We start from the raw sequence: 17,904 nt of genomic DNA, 5'->3' as shown, positions 1-17,904 counted from the left end.
ATATATATATATATATATATATATATATATATATCAACCCTTATTTTGCTATGGAAATTCAATTAAATAAGAAAATATAAAAATATGAAAAAAAGTAACTGTAATAAAAATAATCACAAATAAACTTTAAAGTGACCCAGGTCTAAACAGAAAGATATTGCAAAGAGAAAGAACATTTTTACCATAAAAGCAGAGTAAAAAAAAAATCTCCCAAAGGAAATAGGAAAATATCAAAGGCATTATACACAGACTCAAAATGCCTTCAAAAAAGCGTTACAAATCAAGAAAAAAATAATTTCCCCTTCGACATATTACAGTAGGTAATCATGCTCAAGAGCAGAAAAATATAAGAAAAATATAATAAAAAATATAGACAGAAGGCATACATACAATACATAATTGATCAAAAATCTCATTGGACACCAATATTTTCTAATCCACACGCTTACACATTTATCAGAGCTACATATGATGAGTATAGTGAGGCTAGATAATCAATAAGTCATATATTTTGAGAAGCTGTGGTCACATTTATTATTAGAATTTGATTTACAGATAAAGACAAAAATAACTTTGAAGCTTGCTCTTCTGCACTTGTTAAGCCTTAATTTAGTGTGATGGATGGGTGGATGAATGTATGGAAAACCCTTTTGTTTTTACAATCTCTGTAAACCAGGCTAGGTGCTTCTACAGAGCTGGTTTACTTGGAACATATTAGTAAAATCTATGTTTCTGGCATATGATTTTAATTTGCCTCTGCTCATTCAGCCATATCAGGTCAATGTAAGCTTCATTTATCCATTTCACATTTATTGTAAACATCTCATTAAAACATAACATTGGGGTCTAACAGATATCTTGTTCAGTAAATCATAGGAAGATATACTTATGATACACTACCTATACTGCTGCAAAGTGGAGTTTTACTGTTACAGTTTCAGTAAACCATGCAATATATGCACAGCATAAAAAATATTATGTAATAAATATTTTTTTTAATCTCCCCGCGGGAAGCTTGATGAATCTTTACCTTCAATCACGGTGTATGCCCATCAAAGGTTTAGATCTGCTGGTGCACAATGTTTTATCAATCAAAACTCCTCACAGTCCACTGTATATTGTACTTATAGTAACCTATATGCAAACTAGCCTGTTTTTGGAGGACTGAAAACAAGACCAAATTATCAAAATAGCAGGATACTGATGACTACTGGACAATTAGAAGCTTGTGTGCAGTTTATCCATTTTGAGTGTGAGCTTAGAATTTTTTTTTTACTTTAATCCAGGTAATTGTAACCCCTTAAATAAGTCTGACACAGGCATATTATAAATATAGAACCCCCAACTCTACTGTATTATGGTGTATGTTTAACTAAACTGCATACCTTTTTTGTTCTGGATAGAGTAGGCAAGGGTTAAAACCATCTTGTTAGGAAGGCCAGATTTGTTGCCATATCTGAATAGTGAATATGTGTGTGTGCTTGGCATTGGCACTAATAAATCTGTTTAAAGAACAACAGTGCATAGGGAATTTGCTTGGTGCTTGTAAGCTCCTGTGATTCCACGTCTGATCTGCACTTGCTGTCGGACTTCGCTATATCTGTTGTCCTTGCAGCCAACCTGGCCTTGTGTCCAGACTTTACCTCTGCCTGCTGATTTGTTATCTTTGCTGCCCATTTGGTTCCTACTTCTGCCCTCCCTGATTACAACTCATCCAAGTTGCCAACCTGTAATCTGTACATGCCCAATATGAATTGCCCAGAATGTCTACAGTATCCAGAGAGTCTCTTGTTGCCCATGCCTTGGAACTGGAGAGAAAGATAGCCTTGTAATCAACTTGCCTCATCCGGGTACATAACACCCTTGTCAGTTTATTTTTTACTGCCTGTGCAACATTAGGGGAAATTTCCCTTCACTTCCTGTCCCAGAAATGCACCAGGACTTTAAAGAAGAACTGCTAAGTCCTCCCCCATCAGTTGAAACCAAGAGAAAGGTTTTCCTAAACTTTTGTTCTGGGGTCAACACAGGCAAGAGTAAATACTTTACAGAGAGTTTAACCTTTCTCTCTTCTGTTCCAAACAAATCAAAGGAAAGGTTTTGCCTAAAAATAAATTCTAAATGTCCCACTGTAACCTACAGTGGTCTTAGGATTTCACTATACCATGATACATTACGACTCAGTGCCCACTAAGGGCACAACACACTATTTGTGTTACACAGGAGGTATCATGGGTGAGAAGGGTGATGGAACTATAGCAGTGTAGTTTGCAGGCTGAAGATTTGCCTAGAAATGGTGGTACAGGCCCTGCAGCTCACATTCCTAAGTATTAAACCCAGGAGTTTATACTTTCAGTCCTGCCTTATAGTAAAACCAATAATGTCGAATAATAATAATAATCCCACATCATTGTTATCACCATTTGTAGTTTATCTTAAGTCTTAATGCATATGTACTTTCAGCATGACAGTCAATAAGAACCATTTTTTTTCAACTCTATTTTGCTTATATAGAAATCCTACCTGTCTTTGTCCCAACTAATGTCATTTGTGTGAAAACACATAATTCCCTCTAGTTTACAGTACAGTAGTGTTGTAAGCAGCCAAATTGCATGGATTTCCTGTTTGGAGGGAGAGCTGTGGGTAATGTAGGTAATAATGTATTGTGTTCTTTTTACTGGCAGTCTTCCTGTTTTGTTTACACTTGAAATAGAAGCTTATTTTCTTCACTTTCTACATCAAAAGGACTTCAGTGTGGCATATTTCCTGGTGGCTGGCTTGGCCCCCATAATAAAATGTAGTAAGTTCAACTCTTTCACATACCTATTTTTTAAATGCATTTCTCTTTAAGTAAGTAATAACGGTGCAGTAAATCTATGGATACAGAGGGGGCATTTTGATGTACTGTTCAGTTTTAACTACTTCTATATTCTAAATCACCAACAATCCTGTGTTTTAAACATGTAACTGGCATCATTGCATTAATATTCCTAAATTCTGTAAAGACAAGCTCAGGGAATATAATCCACACTTTAGCAGCATAGTTTTCTATTTCCCGGTATATGTGTATGATCACAATCCCACATTGCTACAATTATAAAATGAACAGTACAACTTTTTATATTAAAACAAAATTAAACTCAAGTGCTGGATTTTAACCACAGTACCATGGGGCAGAGTTTAATGAGTTTGCATTGATGGGATACAATAAATTCATCCATCCCCATGCTACTAATTATTGTACAGTATGTGCCAGTATGATCATGGGTAGAAATACAAATGCTCCTAATGAAAACTTTTTTGTGCACTAGCCTGAATTCAATTGAAGCCCTCTGTTATCTTCAATGTATTTTTATGGCCAGACAAAACAAATTTTAAAATGAAAATCTTTGCTAAGAAGAATATGATGTTTTTAGAGCTGAACTGCTAAATCTCTTCCTCCCCAAATATTTGCCTGCTCTGCTCAGATGGAAATTCTGTTCTATGTTCTGTATGGAAATTCAATTAGAGAGTGAAACAGTCACAAAAGAAAATACTAGTGATGAGTTCTCTCTTGAAAAAAATCCATAATGCTTTAAAAGCCAGTGTCACGGGTGCACCATGCATTTAGTGTTTATTTGAAAGCCAGTGTCATGGGTGCTGGATGAATTCATTATTTATTTGTTAAATAGACACAATAGAAGCTCAGTTTAAAAGCTTGTAATTTAAAAACATATTCTAAACAAACATTAAAGTACAAAACATATTTTTCATGAAGAACACAGGTTTTATTTATTAAGTTACACTAAAAAAAAAGTTGGTTTCCATCAATCTGATGGAGAAATATATGAATGTCCCTTTAAATGCTTTTTGCTTTTATTTTGGTAGATCACCTCCATCTAAAGCAGCAAGAATACACTGGTAAAATCCACAAATTTGTGTAATAAAAGAACAGACGTGATGGGTTGGGGTTCCATATATCAAAAATATAATGGATTTCTGCTGGATATGAAAAGCCAGGACTAGATCTCTAAAAAGAGATTTGTTGCAAAGTGTTGGCAATGCAAACAAACTTGTTCTCAAAAAGTCTCAGAAGAGATTTGTTTAATCATGTGAATCATGTTGAAAGTACACAGAGAAAAATGACCCACTGTGTGTATTTGTGCATATGTGTGTGGGTGGGCATACAATTAAATAGGCTTTGCAAGTAACTGGAGTTCAATGACTAAATATGCTTATATTAGGCTTGATTTATTTTTCAACAAAGTGGTGCATTTCACAAAAAGTACTTATAGTCTACTCTGGAAGCAGACTAATTCCAACAATTTTAATAAGGACACTAATTAGTTTACACATTTTTGTTCAATTTTGTATATCATTAAGACCTACTTAAAACTTTTATCACCAACACTACATTTCCTTCTGATAAATCTATCTGCCAGGGAAATTGATAATTGAAAATGCAAACTAGATTCCAACTCCAATTCGTTTTAAAGGGAAGTAACTGTCATGAATATGCTTATAAAGCATGTGAATGACACTTTGTGAAATTGCAAACACTTTGTATAATTAAAAAATGAAGTTTTAAATTGCGTATCCACTTACTGATGATCAGCCTTAACAAAATACACATTGTGTGTGCCAATACCAAGGAAAGCAGCTGCCTTCTTCATGGAGTAGTGACACTGTTGAAAACAAAATAATGACTGTATGTACAAAAGAAAAAAATTACAGTGAAATATCAGACTTACTCATATAAACTAGTGGGCAATGCATCCTGACATATTTGGCAAAAGCAGTTATATACTTATGTAAAGTATTGGCAACATGCTGTATGCATAACTTCCCAGCTGAAGAAGCCAAGCTCAAACATTGGCCTATATACAAGAAATATTACCAGCATCTGCAATGTATATGTAAATGTTTCAAGAATGAATCATAGCAGAAGACAATAAATTTCCCAATGTGGAAGAAATAATTTTCTTTAGATACAACTGATTGGTGTTTATAAATTCAGTACAATCTAGGTAAATTCTGGTATCTCTGGCACAGGAGAGTTTTCATTTTAGATGATCCTGGTGCCAGAAATGTGAGTTAAATGAATGAATGTGATTAAATAAGGAACAATACATTATTTTTTATAATTCTAAAGCAATAAAAGAAATACATTTTGCTGAGTTTCTGGCAGCCTTGAAACATATGATCTGTGTTTACATTAAAGGACTGACATGGTACCAATATTCTCGTACAATGGAAAACAACTAGTTTCAGCAAGTACTATATATAGATTGCTTTAAGGAAAAGCTGGATGCTTTTCTAGAAGCACAGAATTTAACTGGGTTAATAAAGCGTTAAAGTTAAAATAACAGAGATTTGATCCAGGGAACATCTTTTTGCCTCATAGAATCAGGAAGGAATTTTTGGGAGCAAATTGTACCAGGTTTTTTTGCCTTCCTCTGGATAAACTAGTGGGTTATAGTGGTCATCTAATATAAATTATATCTAATTTGTGTAGAATGATCCTTTAATGTATATCTGAACTGCCAGTTTCAATTGGATAACAACATTTCAGGTGTATCAAATGAAACTTGTGGAATCGGCTCCCCCAGGAAGTAGTTTCAGCAAGTTCTATAGATTGCTTTAGGAAAATGCTAGATTCTTTTCTAGAAGCACAGAATATAACTGGGTATTAAACCTCTAAAGTAAAGATAACAGAGACTCTTGATCCAGGAAAAGTGCGATTGCCACAGAGAATCAGGAAGTAATTTATTATCCCTGATGGAGCAAATTGAATCGGGTTTGTTTGCCTCCTCTGGATCAACTGTAGCTAAAGGGTTTTATATCTGGAATATGTTTATTTCCTTAGTGGTTGAACCTGATGGACTTACATCTTTTTTCAACCTGAATAACTATGTAACTAAGATTTGTATGCCTTTATTGTGACCTTTGAAGATGAATTTCTCCTTATTGGCCATAGGTAAATGAAAGATTCCTAAAAATGCTGGGGTTACACAGAGGCTTAGTGTTAGGTTTGGGCTATAAATTAAGTTACTTTAAAGAGGTCCTTTAGATAGGGCATCACCTCTCTGGAATTGGAAGATGCCTCCCTTTATAAATTGCTGATTTCGTAAGAATGCCTCCCAAGTAATGAAAGCTGATGTACTGATTTTTATATGACCAAAAAAGCCAAAAGTGAATGTTAATATAAAGCAATGGGCTGCACTTGGTAAATATAAGAGCATAAATCAACCAATAGGATTTTCTTTTTAAATTAATTCATAGAATTACAAGAAATGTTTAACTTTCCTACAAAATATTAAATTAAGAACCTACTAGTGTCAATATAGGCATTTTCCAATGCAGGTTACAATATTATATACAATATATTATATATATTATATGTATAATATACAATATATTATGCACACATAAGTATATATAAATAAAATATATAGTAAAGTTAATAATGAGTTTTAAATGACTATTGCCCATTGTTTACAGTTCTAAATATAACATTTTATTATTTATAGAAAACGATACCATAATTTAATACCATAAATAAGCATAACATAAAATAATTCAAAAACCAAAGAATTACACAAAAAAACAACAAAAAATCAATAGCTAACAACAGATAAAAAAACAGCAAAAAAGGAAAGAAAAGCACAGTACTAAATAAAGTTTTTAGGTTGAATTCCGGGTGCAAAAAAGCATAATTTAATACAGTTACAAATGCATTTAAAAAATACTTTTGGATAATATTAGCATAAGCTGAATTTGTCTCACTACTTTGGTATACTAGCCTTTTGTAATCCTGTAACAGTGGTATTAGGAGATGAAGGTGCAGCACTTTAAGCCAGTCAGGTTTTTATTGCACTACACAGTAGTGAGCAGAAGGATGACTTCATCCGTGTGCTACTGCTGTTTCATTGTCCAGTCACAGAATAGGCTAGTTTTCAGACCATGGTGTATTACTCAGTCTGTAAGTAGGTCAAAAAAGTGCAAGATAAGACTATACAGTTTGGTACAACTGCCTGGATCGAAGGACTGGCTGTACAGAATTTGTTTCCATGCATGTAATCTAAATCCCTGTTTACCTGGAGTTTAGTAATTTTTTATATACATACATATAATAAACTTAATAAATAAAACTGGAAATAAATATAAAGCATGGACATTCATTCTTTTTATCTTTTCTTTTTGAATAGCACTAGAAGAGTTTATCTTCTAGATATTAATATTAGTAAATATCACAAATCTTAATATCATAAATGTAAATTAAACTTTTTTATTTTCTAAGTTGAATAATGAATTAACACCACACGTGAGTTGCTAATATATACTTAGCTTATTATAATGACAGGTTATTAAGCCAAAATTATTCACAGTAATTAGGTAAAAATATCCAAACACTACAATTGTACAAAAATGTGAAAATAGAAGTTTAATTAACCTGTGAAATCTTGCTTACCTATTCCCTTGATAGGGAGATGCATGCAAAGAGATAGACTGTTACCTTGGGGATGTGTGCTCTATTTTAATTAATTTGCATTCACAGTCCTAGGTTTATTGTAAAATTCCACAAGCATACATATGCACATCTTATTGGATTTTTAAGCCATTATAACTGGCGTACTGGATGTAGAGAACCCTTTAAACCAACCTACAACCCTGCTAAATCAATGTTTTGAAGCTACATGAACAAAACCTGCACATTGTGTAATCACAAGGGGGCTCATGCACCGTTACTGTAGTTCTGTACTCCATATGTATGTACGAGTGATACTTTCTATTTTGTCACGTGTTTTATTAATATATTAGATGAAGGTGAGTCAAGGTAATCGGGAGGGCACTTTTTTCAGTTCTAAAAAACTAACACAGACTGATAAAACAGATGTGTTTTATCTAACTGTTAACAACACTGTTATTCGGCTCTCCCCTCAGGCACGTTGTCTTGGTGTCACCTTTGACTCGGCCCTCTCATTTACCCCCGATATTCAGAACATTTCCAGGTCCTGTCACTTTCACCTACGCAACATCTCCAAAATCCGCCCCTACCTGTCCCCTGAGACCACCAAATTGCCTTCAAATCCCTCCACAGTTCTTGTCCCACTTAAATTTCTGACCTGGTAAAAAATACTCCCCCAGCCGCTCTCTCCGCTCCTCCAATGACCTACTAATGTCTTCCTCACTCATAACCTCATCACACGCACAGATACAAGACTTCTCTAGAGCTGCCCTAACTCTCTGGAATGGTCTTCCTCGTCCTATTTGGCTTGCTCATTTAAAAGAGCACTCAAAACCCATTTTTTCAAACTTGGCTACCCATCTTCTCCTGTCTTTTGAAACCCTCACTACTTCCCAGCAATACATATCTCCCATCCTATTGTGTGTGAAATTCCCCCACCTACTAGATTGTAAGCTCTTCGGGGCAGGGTCCTCTTCTCCTGAATCACTGTCTGTATTAGTCTGGCATTTGCAATTCCTATTTAATGTACAGCGCTGCATAATATGTTGGCGCTATATAAATCCTGTTTATTAATAATATTAATATTAATAATAATAATATTATAACCACAATAATCTTCAAAAACCTCTCATCACAGCCAAATGCTAGGTTATGCTGATACTTTTAGATAGAGCTTGCTGTTAAGCTCCAGTCAAACACATGATGGACAGCCTTACTGGTCAATAAGGGATGTAGTGGACATAATAAGGCAACAAGTAGCTTTGGCAGTTTCAGAAAGCACTGAAGAACATTATGCCATATTAGAAAGGTTTGGGAGGCACCCCTATCTTCCCCCTGATGATAGGGTCTCTTTAGGTTTACCCTTTAAAATGTATGAGTTGCTAAATTGAAACAACAGCCTCCCACCAAAAAAAGCCTTTTGGCTTGTTATTTGCTCAAAAAGTTACATACAGCTTTAACAGATCGTTTCTCAGGCTTATGTAGCTAATTTTATTTAAACCCATACTCTGATGTAACATTTGGCTATACAAACAGTCTAGCTGGCATGGGCAATGAAATAGGTAACTTACAGGAAATACTTCCCCAAATTCATATATCACATAACCAATAAAATAAGGATTTATTTCTCTGATGGGATGTCTAGGCTTTTGGTTATGTGATCAGTAATTCAGGACGCCTGGAGCAGCCAGACTCTTACATATAGGCATGTTAAAAGTTTAATATGCTCAAAATTAAAAAAAAGTGGTGCGATGCATACAGAGAATACCACATAGGTGCTGATCCGAAAACAACTTTTATGTCTAATTGGGATTCAGAAAATATTTCCCAAATACACCCAGTGCAGGTTGTTTCCTAAACACAAAAAAACCTAATATGTCAATGCTAAGACGTTTACGGTAACAAATCAGATTTAAACTTACACTAAAGGCTTGAATTTGATAGGTAATACATCAATCAAAGAAAGGAGAATGTATTCTGTACAGTTTTAAAGCAGACACTCTCAACCCCTGCAAGAAGCTGGAATGACACATGGCTGCTGTAGATGTGGATGCAAGTAAAAAAAGAAATGGGAGGATGCATATAGCAGCTTATAAAAAACTGGGCCAACAGAAATTTTAGTATACAGGTAGTCCCCGTGTAAAGGACATCCAACATATGGGATGACTCCTAGATACGAACTGGGCTTTCCTGCTAGCTGGTGTGCAGGACGGAGGCTTGATAGGGGGTTGTTTGCATGACTTGCAGAAGAAATATTTCGCTATGCACAGAGGTTGTTATGGATCTCTTCTGCAGCGTCTTGTAACTTTTCAATGACAGAGACAAACTCTGCAGTTGTTTCTTTTTGCAAATCAAAGCACAGCTTGTTTCATTTGTCTAGTGAATATCTATGCTCTGTAAAGTTTTTTTTTTTGCTTTGTTTGTGAATAGCTCACAGTGAGGTATGTATACAGTAACTGATACCATGCTGCCTAATATTATGTTGAGACTAACATTTGTCCTAATTGCATGTATTAAAATAATGTACCTGTTCTGACTTACATACAAATTCAACTTAAGAACAAACCTACAGTCCCTATCTCATATGTAACCCAGGGACTACCTGTATTGTTTTTTTTTTCTTTTTTTACTTGCAAGTGGCACTGTGCTGACCTTTTATTTTGGTCACCTTTTAAAGTGGACTTTAGAAGTGTTAATTGTCCTAGTGCTCCTGCTCCTATTAAGGGTGAGAAATTAGGGGTGAGAACCAATGATGTCAATTTTATTTTGCTGGAGAGAAATATGCACTGTATGCATCTCCCTGCTACCTGGCGCCTACAGACAATATTGGTGAACAATCTCCACTGTATAATTTTTTGTTTCTGTTTTAAATTTCTCTCATTTTGATTTTTTTTTATTCCCTTTATGACATTGTCTTAATAATCCAACAAATAACCTTTGATCCTATTTTAACTCTGCTTCTTCTAAGGGGTTTAAGCATAAACTACTGTTCCCTTTTTATATAGCAGCACTCTTAACTCATTAAATGAAAATTACATTTCCCTGTTTTATATTTTCCCTAAACTGCCTTATATCAAATGCGGTTTTTATATAAACACACAATCTTCAAAATGCTGTGAACTGACTACTGAGACACTCATTCAGGAATTCCACTGATGTTCTGTATTGAATTCTGAATCAATGTATTTTATCACAAAAGCGAGAAAGTGAAAACGAGGTATAATGATAGCTTTCAATATTTATGATCATTCATAGACAGCCGCTCATTTACATACATTTAAACGAGACTAATTCCCAATGATCTCTGAATTGTACTTCCCAAAAGTGTATAGATCCTTGTGTTTATAACATAAACCAATATGGTTTTTAATAAACTGGTCTCTTCAGATTTATCAAACAAGAAGAAAGAAATGTTAATTACAATGGAATTGTTTGCCAAGGTTTTTGTTGTAATTTTTTTTCCCAAATGATTTTACAAACCATTTCTCAGACTTGGAAAGTTGGTGTCTTTGAATTTCACAGTCCAGGCTGTTAGCTGCATGAAATATTTAAAGCAGCTGTGGTACATTTGCTGGCAATTTTAGGACTATCACCTAAATAATAAATCTCTCTTTCATGTTGTCTTCCTTCTTTTCTTTCAGGTTTTATTCTTTTTTTATACCCTACATTTGTTTAAGTCGTTTTATTTTAAATACATTAGAAACTACTAATTATACTACAGGATGTAAAAACTAGATTGCTACATATAACTGCTACTTATAGTTTTTAAATCTTTCTTGTACCTAAATCAGGGTATTGAACAGTACACATGCTTCCGGTAAATTAACCTAATGTTATAAACTATGAATGCATGTGACCTTTTACGACAATTTAAACCTTATACAAGTACTACATTTAGAATGTTGTAAATCTTTTAGGATTAAATTTTCTATCAATTCCATTATATATTGGACTTTTATTTTTGTTACTAATAAGAAAAATGTCTATAAGGCTTTCAACCCAAGAAACACATTTTAAAGTTACAAATACATTCCAACTTAGGTTACGCTTTTTAGCTTTTACAAAAAGAATAATTTTATATATTAAATATCACATTAGTGATAAATTCTGTTCATTCCTTTTCTTTTTAACTAGTTTCTTGCAATAAATTGATTATAATATTTTCCAATGTATTTGTTAATAATTTTAATCATATATTATGAAAAATTATGTTTTAGCAGCGTTTTTTGTTGACAACTGAACTGCCAAAGACAACAGCTCTTAATTCATCTCTTTGGACGTAGCCAAGATCCTCAAGGCTTAAGCTACATACACACGCCCAATGGTTCTCATCTGATAATCGGCTCAGGGCTGATATCGGACGAGAATCTGGCCTGTGTACAGTGCCCATCGTTAGCACAATTCTAACACAAGGGAAGGGGGAGAGCACACAGCGGGGTGCTGCTCCGTTGTTCTCCCCCTCCCCTCTGCATGGAGCAGAATGGTGCTATATGTACAGCACTCGTTCATGCATCGCGCAGTCCCTAGTCATTGGAAAGGATAGTGAAAGATCCTTTTCAACGACTATAATTGCACGTGTGTATGCAGCTTTACTTACAAATTGCTAACTCAAAGAAATTAAATCGCTAGTTACAAACTTATCTCACCTCTATGGGCTTATCTACAAGTCGCTGAAGGAGGAATTGAATCGCTAGCTACAAATCTCTGATAATGGCTGGCATTAGCGATTCTTAACATGAATCATCAGTTTAGGTTTAAGATATGATGGCTGAGCTGGCCACCAAAATGGGAACATGTAGACTATATTATAGGAGGGGACAGTCGTAGAGGGCACAGTTAAAACCCGTCCGGTTTACAAATACATTCTGCACTATGCTTTATTTCATACCATATTAGCAGAGCCCAGAAGTGTGTGTCTTGTTACATATACTTGAGATGTCCCTTAGCTTAGAATGTAAGTAGAAGCTAAGTCAAAATTCACCCAATCATGTGCAAAGAAAATGTTACAAAACAGGATTTTTGCTTGCACATGATGATTGTTAGTTAGTTAGCACGGGTTACCTCATTTACTAAGCTAAGTCAAAATTTGCATATGACATATACTCTAATTCTTTATTAAATCGACCACAATAGATCTGCATACCTGATCTCATTTAATTCACCATTTGGAATAAATTTTTATAATTATCAGTTTAAGTTTAAAATAATATTCAGCTCAATTGATGTTTGGTGGTTTTGAGTGACATGTTACCAGGCCTATGCACTGGCATGTAAGAGGGGAGTGGATACACAGAATAGAAAGCTGAGTCCTCATTCACAAAGGCATAAAGAACAGGCAGCTGTCCAAAAATGTTTTGGCAGGCAATGGCTACTTGAAAATATTGGCAAATATCTAAATTGAAATTGTGTATCTATAGCCAAAACTGTCCTTGCCGTCTGTATATCCTTGGAAAATTCCAGTTGAATTTATTCACTACCTCATATTCTGGAGACTACACAAATATCTGGATTTCCTCTCACGTTTTTGATGATAATGATAACCAGAACAAATTAAGAGTCAATCTCCCAAATGGAACACTTGCAAAGCAGTTCAAACCAATGCATGTCAAAACCACTCGCTGCACATCCTGGATACTTAAACATGCAAGAAGATTTTCAACTTATTACATTTCCTTTCTATTCCTTTTTTTATTATGGGTTTAGTTGGGCTTTTAACGCCCTTTTAAGCTTAACCAAAACCTATGATAGGATATTATGATGACTACAATCTTCCCAGAAACCTTTATTTTGCACAACATAGGTTAATTAAATGTATATTTTATTGTTTATACAAATAAATTATAACTTGCCATATTCCAAATGTTCCTATATGATTACTACTTGAAACATTTGCATGTAAACTGGAACATGACAAAGTAAATAAAATATGAGGATGTGATACAGGTAGAGCTCAATTTTGGAATCCATTTGTAAATAATTTTTTCAAGTTTTAAAATTAAGAAAAAATGTAAATTATTATCTATTTCATAAATGTTAGCTTAAATTTATAATAAATGTACTCTTATGTGTTTTCATTTTAAAATTACATTTGTTTAGCTGATCAGTATGCATTTGGATTTATATCCTTGGGTGTTTATTTCAATTCTTTTTTCAATAACACATAAGTATAAAGAAAATATTCAGCAGTTAGGAAGAAAGTATAAGTAGTATAAGTATAAAGTAAAGAATCAGCCATGTATTAAGGCTAAAGGGAACTGAAAAAAGACTGAAGCATAAACTTGTTAAGGAGCCAAAAAAATCAGATTTGTTTGTGGAATAACCCTTGTACAAGGTAAGAAAATATCTAAGTAAGACTGACTTTGATGTGCAGTTCAAAATACATGCCGTAATACTAGAGCAAAGGTAGCTGTCATTTGCTATCATAACACACATTAAAGTTTAATCATTCATTAGGGTATTGCAATGACCTTATCATTGTAAGTTATCACTTCTTTTCTTTTATGTTGTTGTAGGGAGATAATCATACTTTAAAAATTTACTCTACCCAGATTTGCTTGGTATTTAAACCGAACCAAGCTGAAGCTAATCCTTTGTATTCTATTTGGCTTCTCCTGTGTATTTTATATTGCCGTTCAGATTTGGGGCCAATTTTTACAAATTTTGTGTGGTTCTAAAAGATCCAAAAGAAATCTGTTGTTCAAACTAACTAAAGTTAGTGTACAAAACAGACATGTGTTGCCAGGAACACTGTCAAGGCTTTCAACACCACAATTGCATTAGTTACAAGTTCATAACTAATTCAAACATCTGGCTTGTAAGTCAAGATAAAACTCTGTGAGAGCTCTCATTGGCTGGTGGCTATTGGGGCAGTTCCATAAAAACTTGCCCTCCATCTGACATACATGTGATTTTAGTAGTCTTAGGTCCAAAGTTGGATGTATTTAATATAGCTTCGCATAGCTGATACTAGTTACCAAGAAGATGTTAGCAGGTTAAAACACAGTCCTTACTGTCACTGTCCAGTTTTTTGAAAATGTTAACAAAAACTTTGGTAGTGAATTTTCAAAAGTATGATACGCAGTGCATTTATTGCAAATCTTCAGTAAGGTACTCCAATAGTGAACTTTCATTATTACTTTTAGAAGCATTACTTTTAACTTATCAGCATTCACTTTGAAAACAAGAGTTTAACCTCCATGGTATATTGTCTTAGCCCCATCCCCATTACTAATTTTCATGCAAAAACATCATCTACCAGTTGAATCAGTGTCAGTGAGGTTTCACCAGTGAAGAACTATTGCCTCCAAAGGATGGAACTTAGCCTAGGGATCTGGGAATGCAAGATTCTATTTGCAATGTGATACCAATATTACAACTAGCACTTTGCTGTTTTATGGGTTTAGCTAAATTTAAAGGTCATCCTGCAATTAAAGAAGTGTTAGTTCACATTGAGAACTTCAGCCATGGCATATTTTACCATGTGTGCCGATGTGAGGCTGGCATGAAAGATTTCACTGTTTTACTGAGGCAGTGTGTACATTAGCTGGTATCTATATAGTTTTCTTTAGTTAGTACACAAGTGTATATTTGCAGTCTTATTAAAATGCATGCATAATGTACCTCCTCTGATGTAAACATTACAAGTCGTGGAGAATTTGAAAGTCCATGTTCCTTAATGTCAGGACAGTATTTGTATCTTGCCATATTTACAGCATACATATTGGAGACCGACCCACCTACAGGAAAAAAAATTAAATGCTTATACAAACCATTCACATTCAGAACACATTCTGAGCTAGGGGAAAGCAGCACCAATCGGTCCAACATATTATTTTTTTATCTAAATAAATGCCTACTACTTTATCTAAATAAAAGCCTACTAGATGGTCAGCCTTTGTTGTCAATAAGAAGAAACAGAAGTTGGAATGGGCAAAATCCTAACTTCTTCAAGAAAAAGCATTAGTATTTGCATATTTTAACTCCTTGGGTTTCGGGGATTAAAGACAATTATCGATATGTCAGAGATTAGAGAGATATGATTTTTATATAATTTGTATATAATTTTTGTTCAAAGTTTAAAGTTCTTTTTCAACATATATATATATAGGATGTCTCTCTAATGGTAGACATGACAAAATGGCTATTACATTTTTATTTATTTCTGTGGCCTTGTTTTTCTGTGACATAAAACAGTAGCCCTGCCAACTGCCTTTCCAATGAGGGAAGATGCTACAGGGACAATTATCTCCTTTGAAAGATGTCTTCCCTACACCAGTCTTTGGAAACCATCATAAACTTTTGGATCAGCCTTTTCTGTTGGACCAGGTGTCACAGGAGAAAATGTGACTATGTTCAGGACTTCACATACAGAATTACCAACCCAATAATAGTTCAATTCTACCTATATGTTAAAATCTAAATATATACTTATAGTTTTATTAAATATGATAAGTTATGATATTTAGTTGTGACTACTTGAAAATGCGTTTAAGTTGATGTTGAAAACTAGCTGCAGTTAGTGAAAGTTTTTTAAGTTGATTGATGGCATAAGCTACATGATTTGATCCAATATATACTTTAAAATATACACTTTGGGACACTTCAACTCTGCACCCCCTTCCTACAACATCCAAGGGGGTCCTTGAAAAACTCAATGTTTTATTATGTGTGAACTAGTGTCCTGCAAACTCCCCCTTTTATCCACTAAGCCCATCTTTTTTTGACCCAACATTTTCACTGCTACAACATACAGAGGGGTAATAAAAAAGGCTAATACTTCTTTTTTTATGAACAGATCTTCCTTATTATTTAAAAATGTCTCGTCAACGTACATGAGGGAAAAAAATAGATGGTTAAAGCAGCAGTGACGGTTATAGCAATGCTTTTCCAGCTTTTTAGAGATTAATCGATCTCTGGTGATAGGATTCAAATTATTTTCAGGGCAGACAAAACCAGTAATGTAAAGAAGGCATTCTGTTTAACAGAAATATTATTTTAGCCATCTATTTATCTCCCCTTGGTTTATTGCTTTTCCTCCTCATTTTATTATTTTAGACTATATTTTATTAAAATGCTTAGATAAATTCAGTGTAAGTGTTAAGTATTAGAGTACATAGGAATATATAGAAACGTATGAATGAAAAAATTCTATCAATAGAACAATGACTGGATTCAGTAATACAGAGAAGTAGAATAAATATAATTATTCATTATAGACAACATTCTACCTAAATAACATTATGACTTTAAAAACAAAAGAATCATAACCTTTTTAGTTATCTTGTACTTTTTTTAGGTATCTTGAACTAAGACAGTAAAATATTTACAGGATTGTACATTTAAAAGCATTTTTCTCTATGTAATGTCCTCGTATGGATGACACAGGAGGATGCATATTGTTTCTTGTAACAATGGAGCTTTATTGTTTTAAATCAGACCTTAACTGAGAAACACAGAGACCACTAACTATTTTTTAGGATAGATTTTTTTTTTCTAGTAATTCCTATTCAAAGAAGGCATACCTTGCATGTGATAGGACAAAATGGGACAAATAATTGAAGTGTGCTCCCCCTTACTAATATTTATTTTAAAAAGCAAATAAGCATTCTGATGTTAGAAATAAAACAAATAACAAATAGATGGACGTGCAAAATAGTTAAATATATGTTAGGCTAGTTTTTTAAGTGACAGGTCTTTCAACTAACACCACAAGAATCAACAGATTTGATTACTTTAACGCAGGTATTTCATTAAATGTAAATATGCAATAATATTACAATGGATTAACACATTGGATTTCTAAAAAATAAAATAATATTGAAAGCAGAGCACCAGTCTTGTTAATGTAACACTTAGAAAAATGCAGTTTGCATGTACATAACACATAAAGGGCCAGATTTATTAAAGTTTCCCAGGACCCAGGAGAAGATAGATTATCATGGGAAAACCTGGATAATCCAGCAAATCTGGAATGGCCAAATATTTAAATAATTTATCAAATAATAGCAAGTGATTTTTTATAAATCCATGTTTGCTGGATCATTCAGTTTATTTCATAATAGTCTGTCCTCTCCAGTGTTGAAGTGCTTTAAAAATCAAGCCCAAAGTGTTTGTTTTTTTGGGGAGGTATCAAGCCTACAAGTGTAGAACATGTCCACTGAAAATTGTGTACCAGAAACATGTACAAAGTACAAGCTTTATTTGAAGAATAAGTAGGTAGCATCAACTTCAACAAAACTGCTTCTCTTCTAGACTAGAGAAGCTTCTGAGAAAGTTATCCTGCAGTGGAACCCCAAAACAAAAACTTGCATACATGACATTGTGTTATATTTGCAATCAAACATTTAAGGAGCAAAGTGCTTAGTGTTAAAGTGAAAACTAAAACTCCACTTTTAGGTTTGTAGGACCAGAAAGGACATTATTGCAGGATGGGACAGGAAATGTCCCTTCTGCAATAATGC

General features: G+C 34.0%; 1 protein-coding gene across 2 annotated transcripts in view; it reads right to left on the bottom strand.

Moving 5' to 3' along the window:
* The window catches only part of GADL1 (glutamate decarboxylase like 1), a 150,903-nt gene that overhangs the window by 81,579 nt on the left and 51,420 nt on the right, over positions 1–17,904 (bottom strand). The window contains exons 6-7 of one of the 2 annotated variants that reach the window (XM_072412378.1): positions 15,065–15,180; positions 4,582–4,661 (exon numbers count right to left, since the gene is read on the bottom strand). In XM_072412378.1, coding sequence (XP_072268479.1) covers positions 4,582–4,661; positions 15,065–15,180 — 196 coding nt within the window. Of the gene's footprint in view, positions 1–4,581; positions 4,662–15,064; positions 15,183–17,904 lie in introns of those variants that run through there. The other variant, XM_072412379.1, reaches the window with a different exon arrangement.

The sequence above is a fragment of the Pyxicephalus adspersus genome, chromosome 5, assembly GCF_032062135.1.
Source record: "Pyxicephalus adspersus chromosome 5, UCB_Pads_2.0, whole genome shotgun sequence".
Lineage (NCBI taxonomy): Eukaryota > Metazoa > Chordata > Amphibia > Anura > Pyxicephalidae > Pyxicephalus > Pyxicephalus adspersus.
Note: the sequence above shows the minus strand (reverse complement) of the source record. Positions and strands in the feature narration are given on the sequence as shown.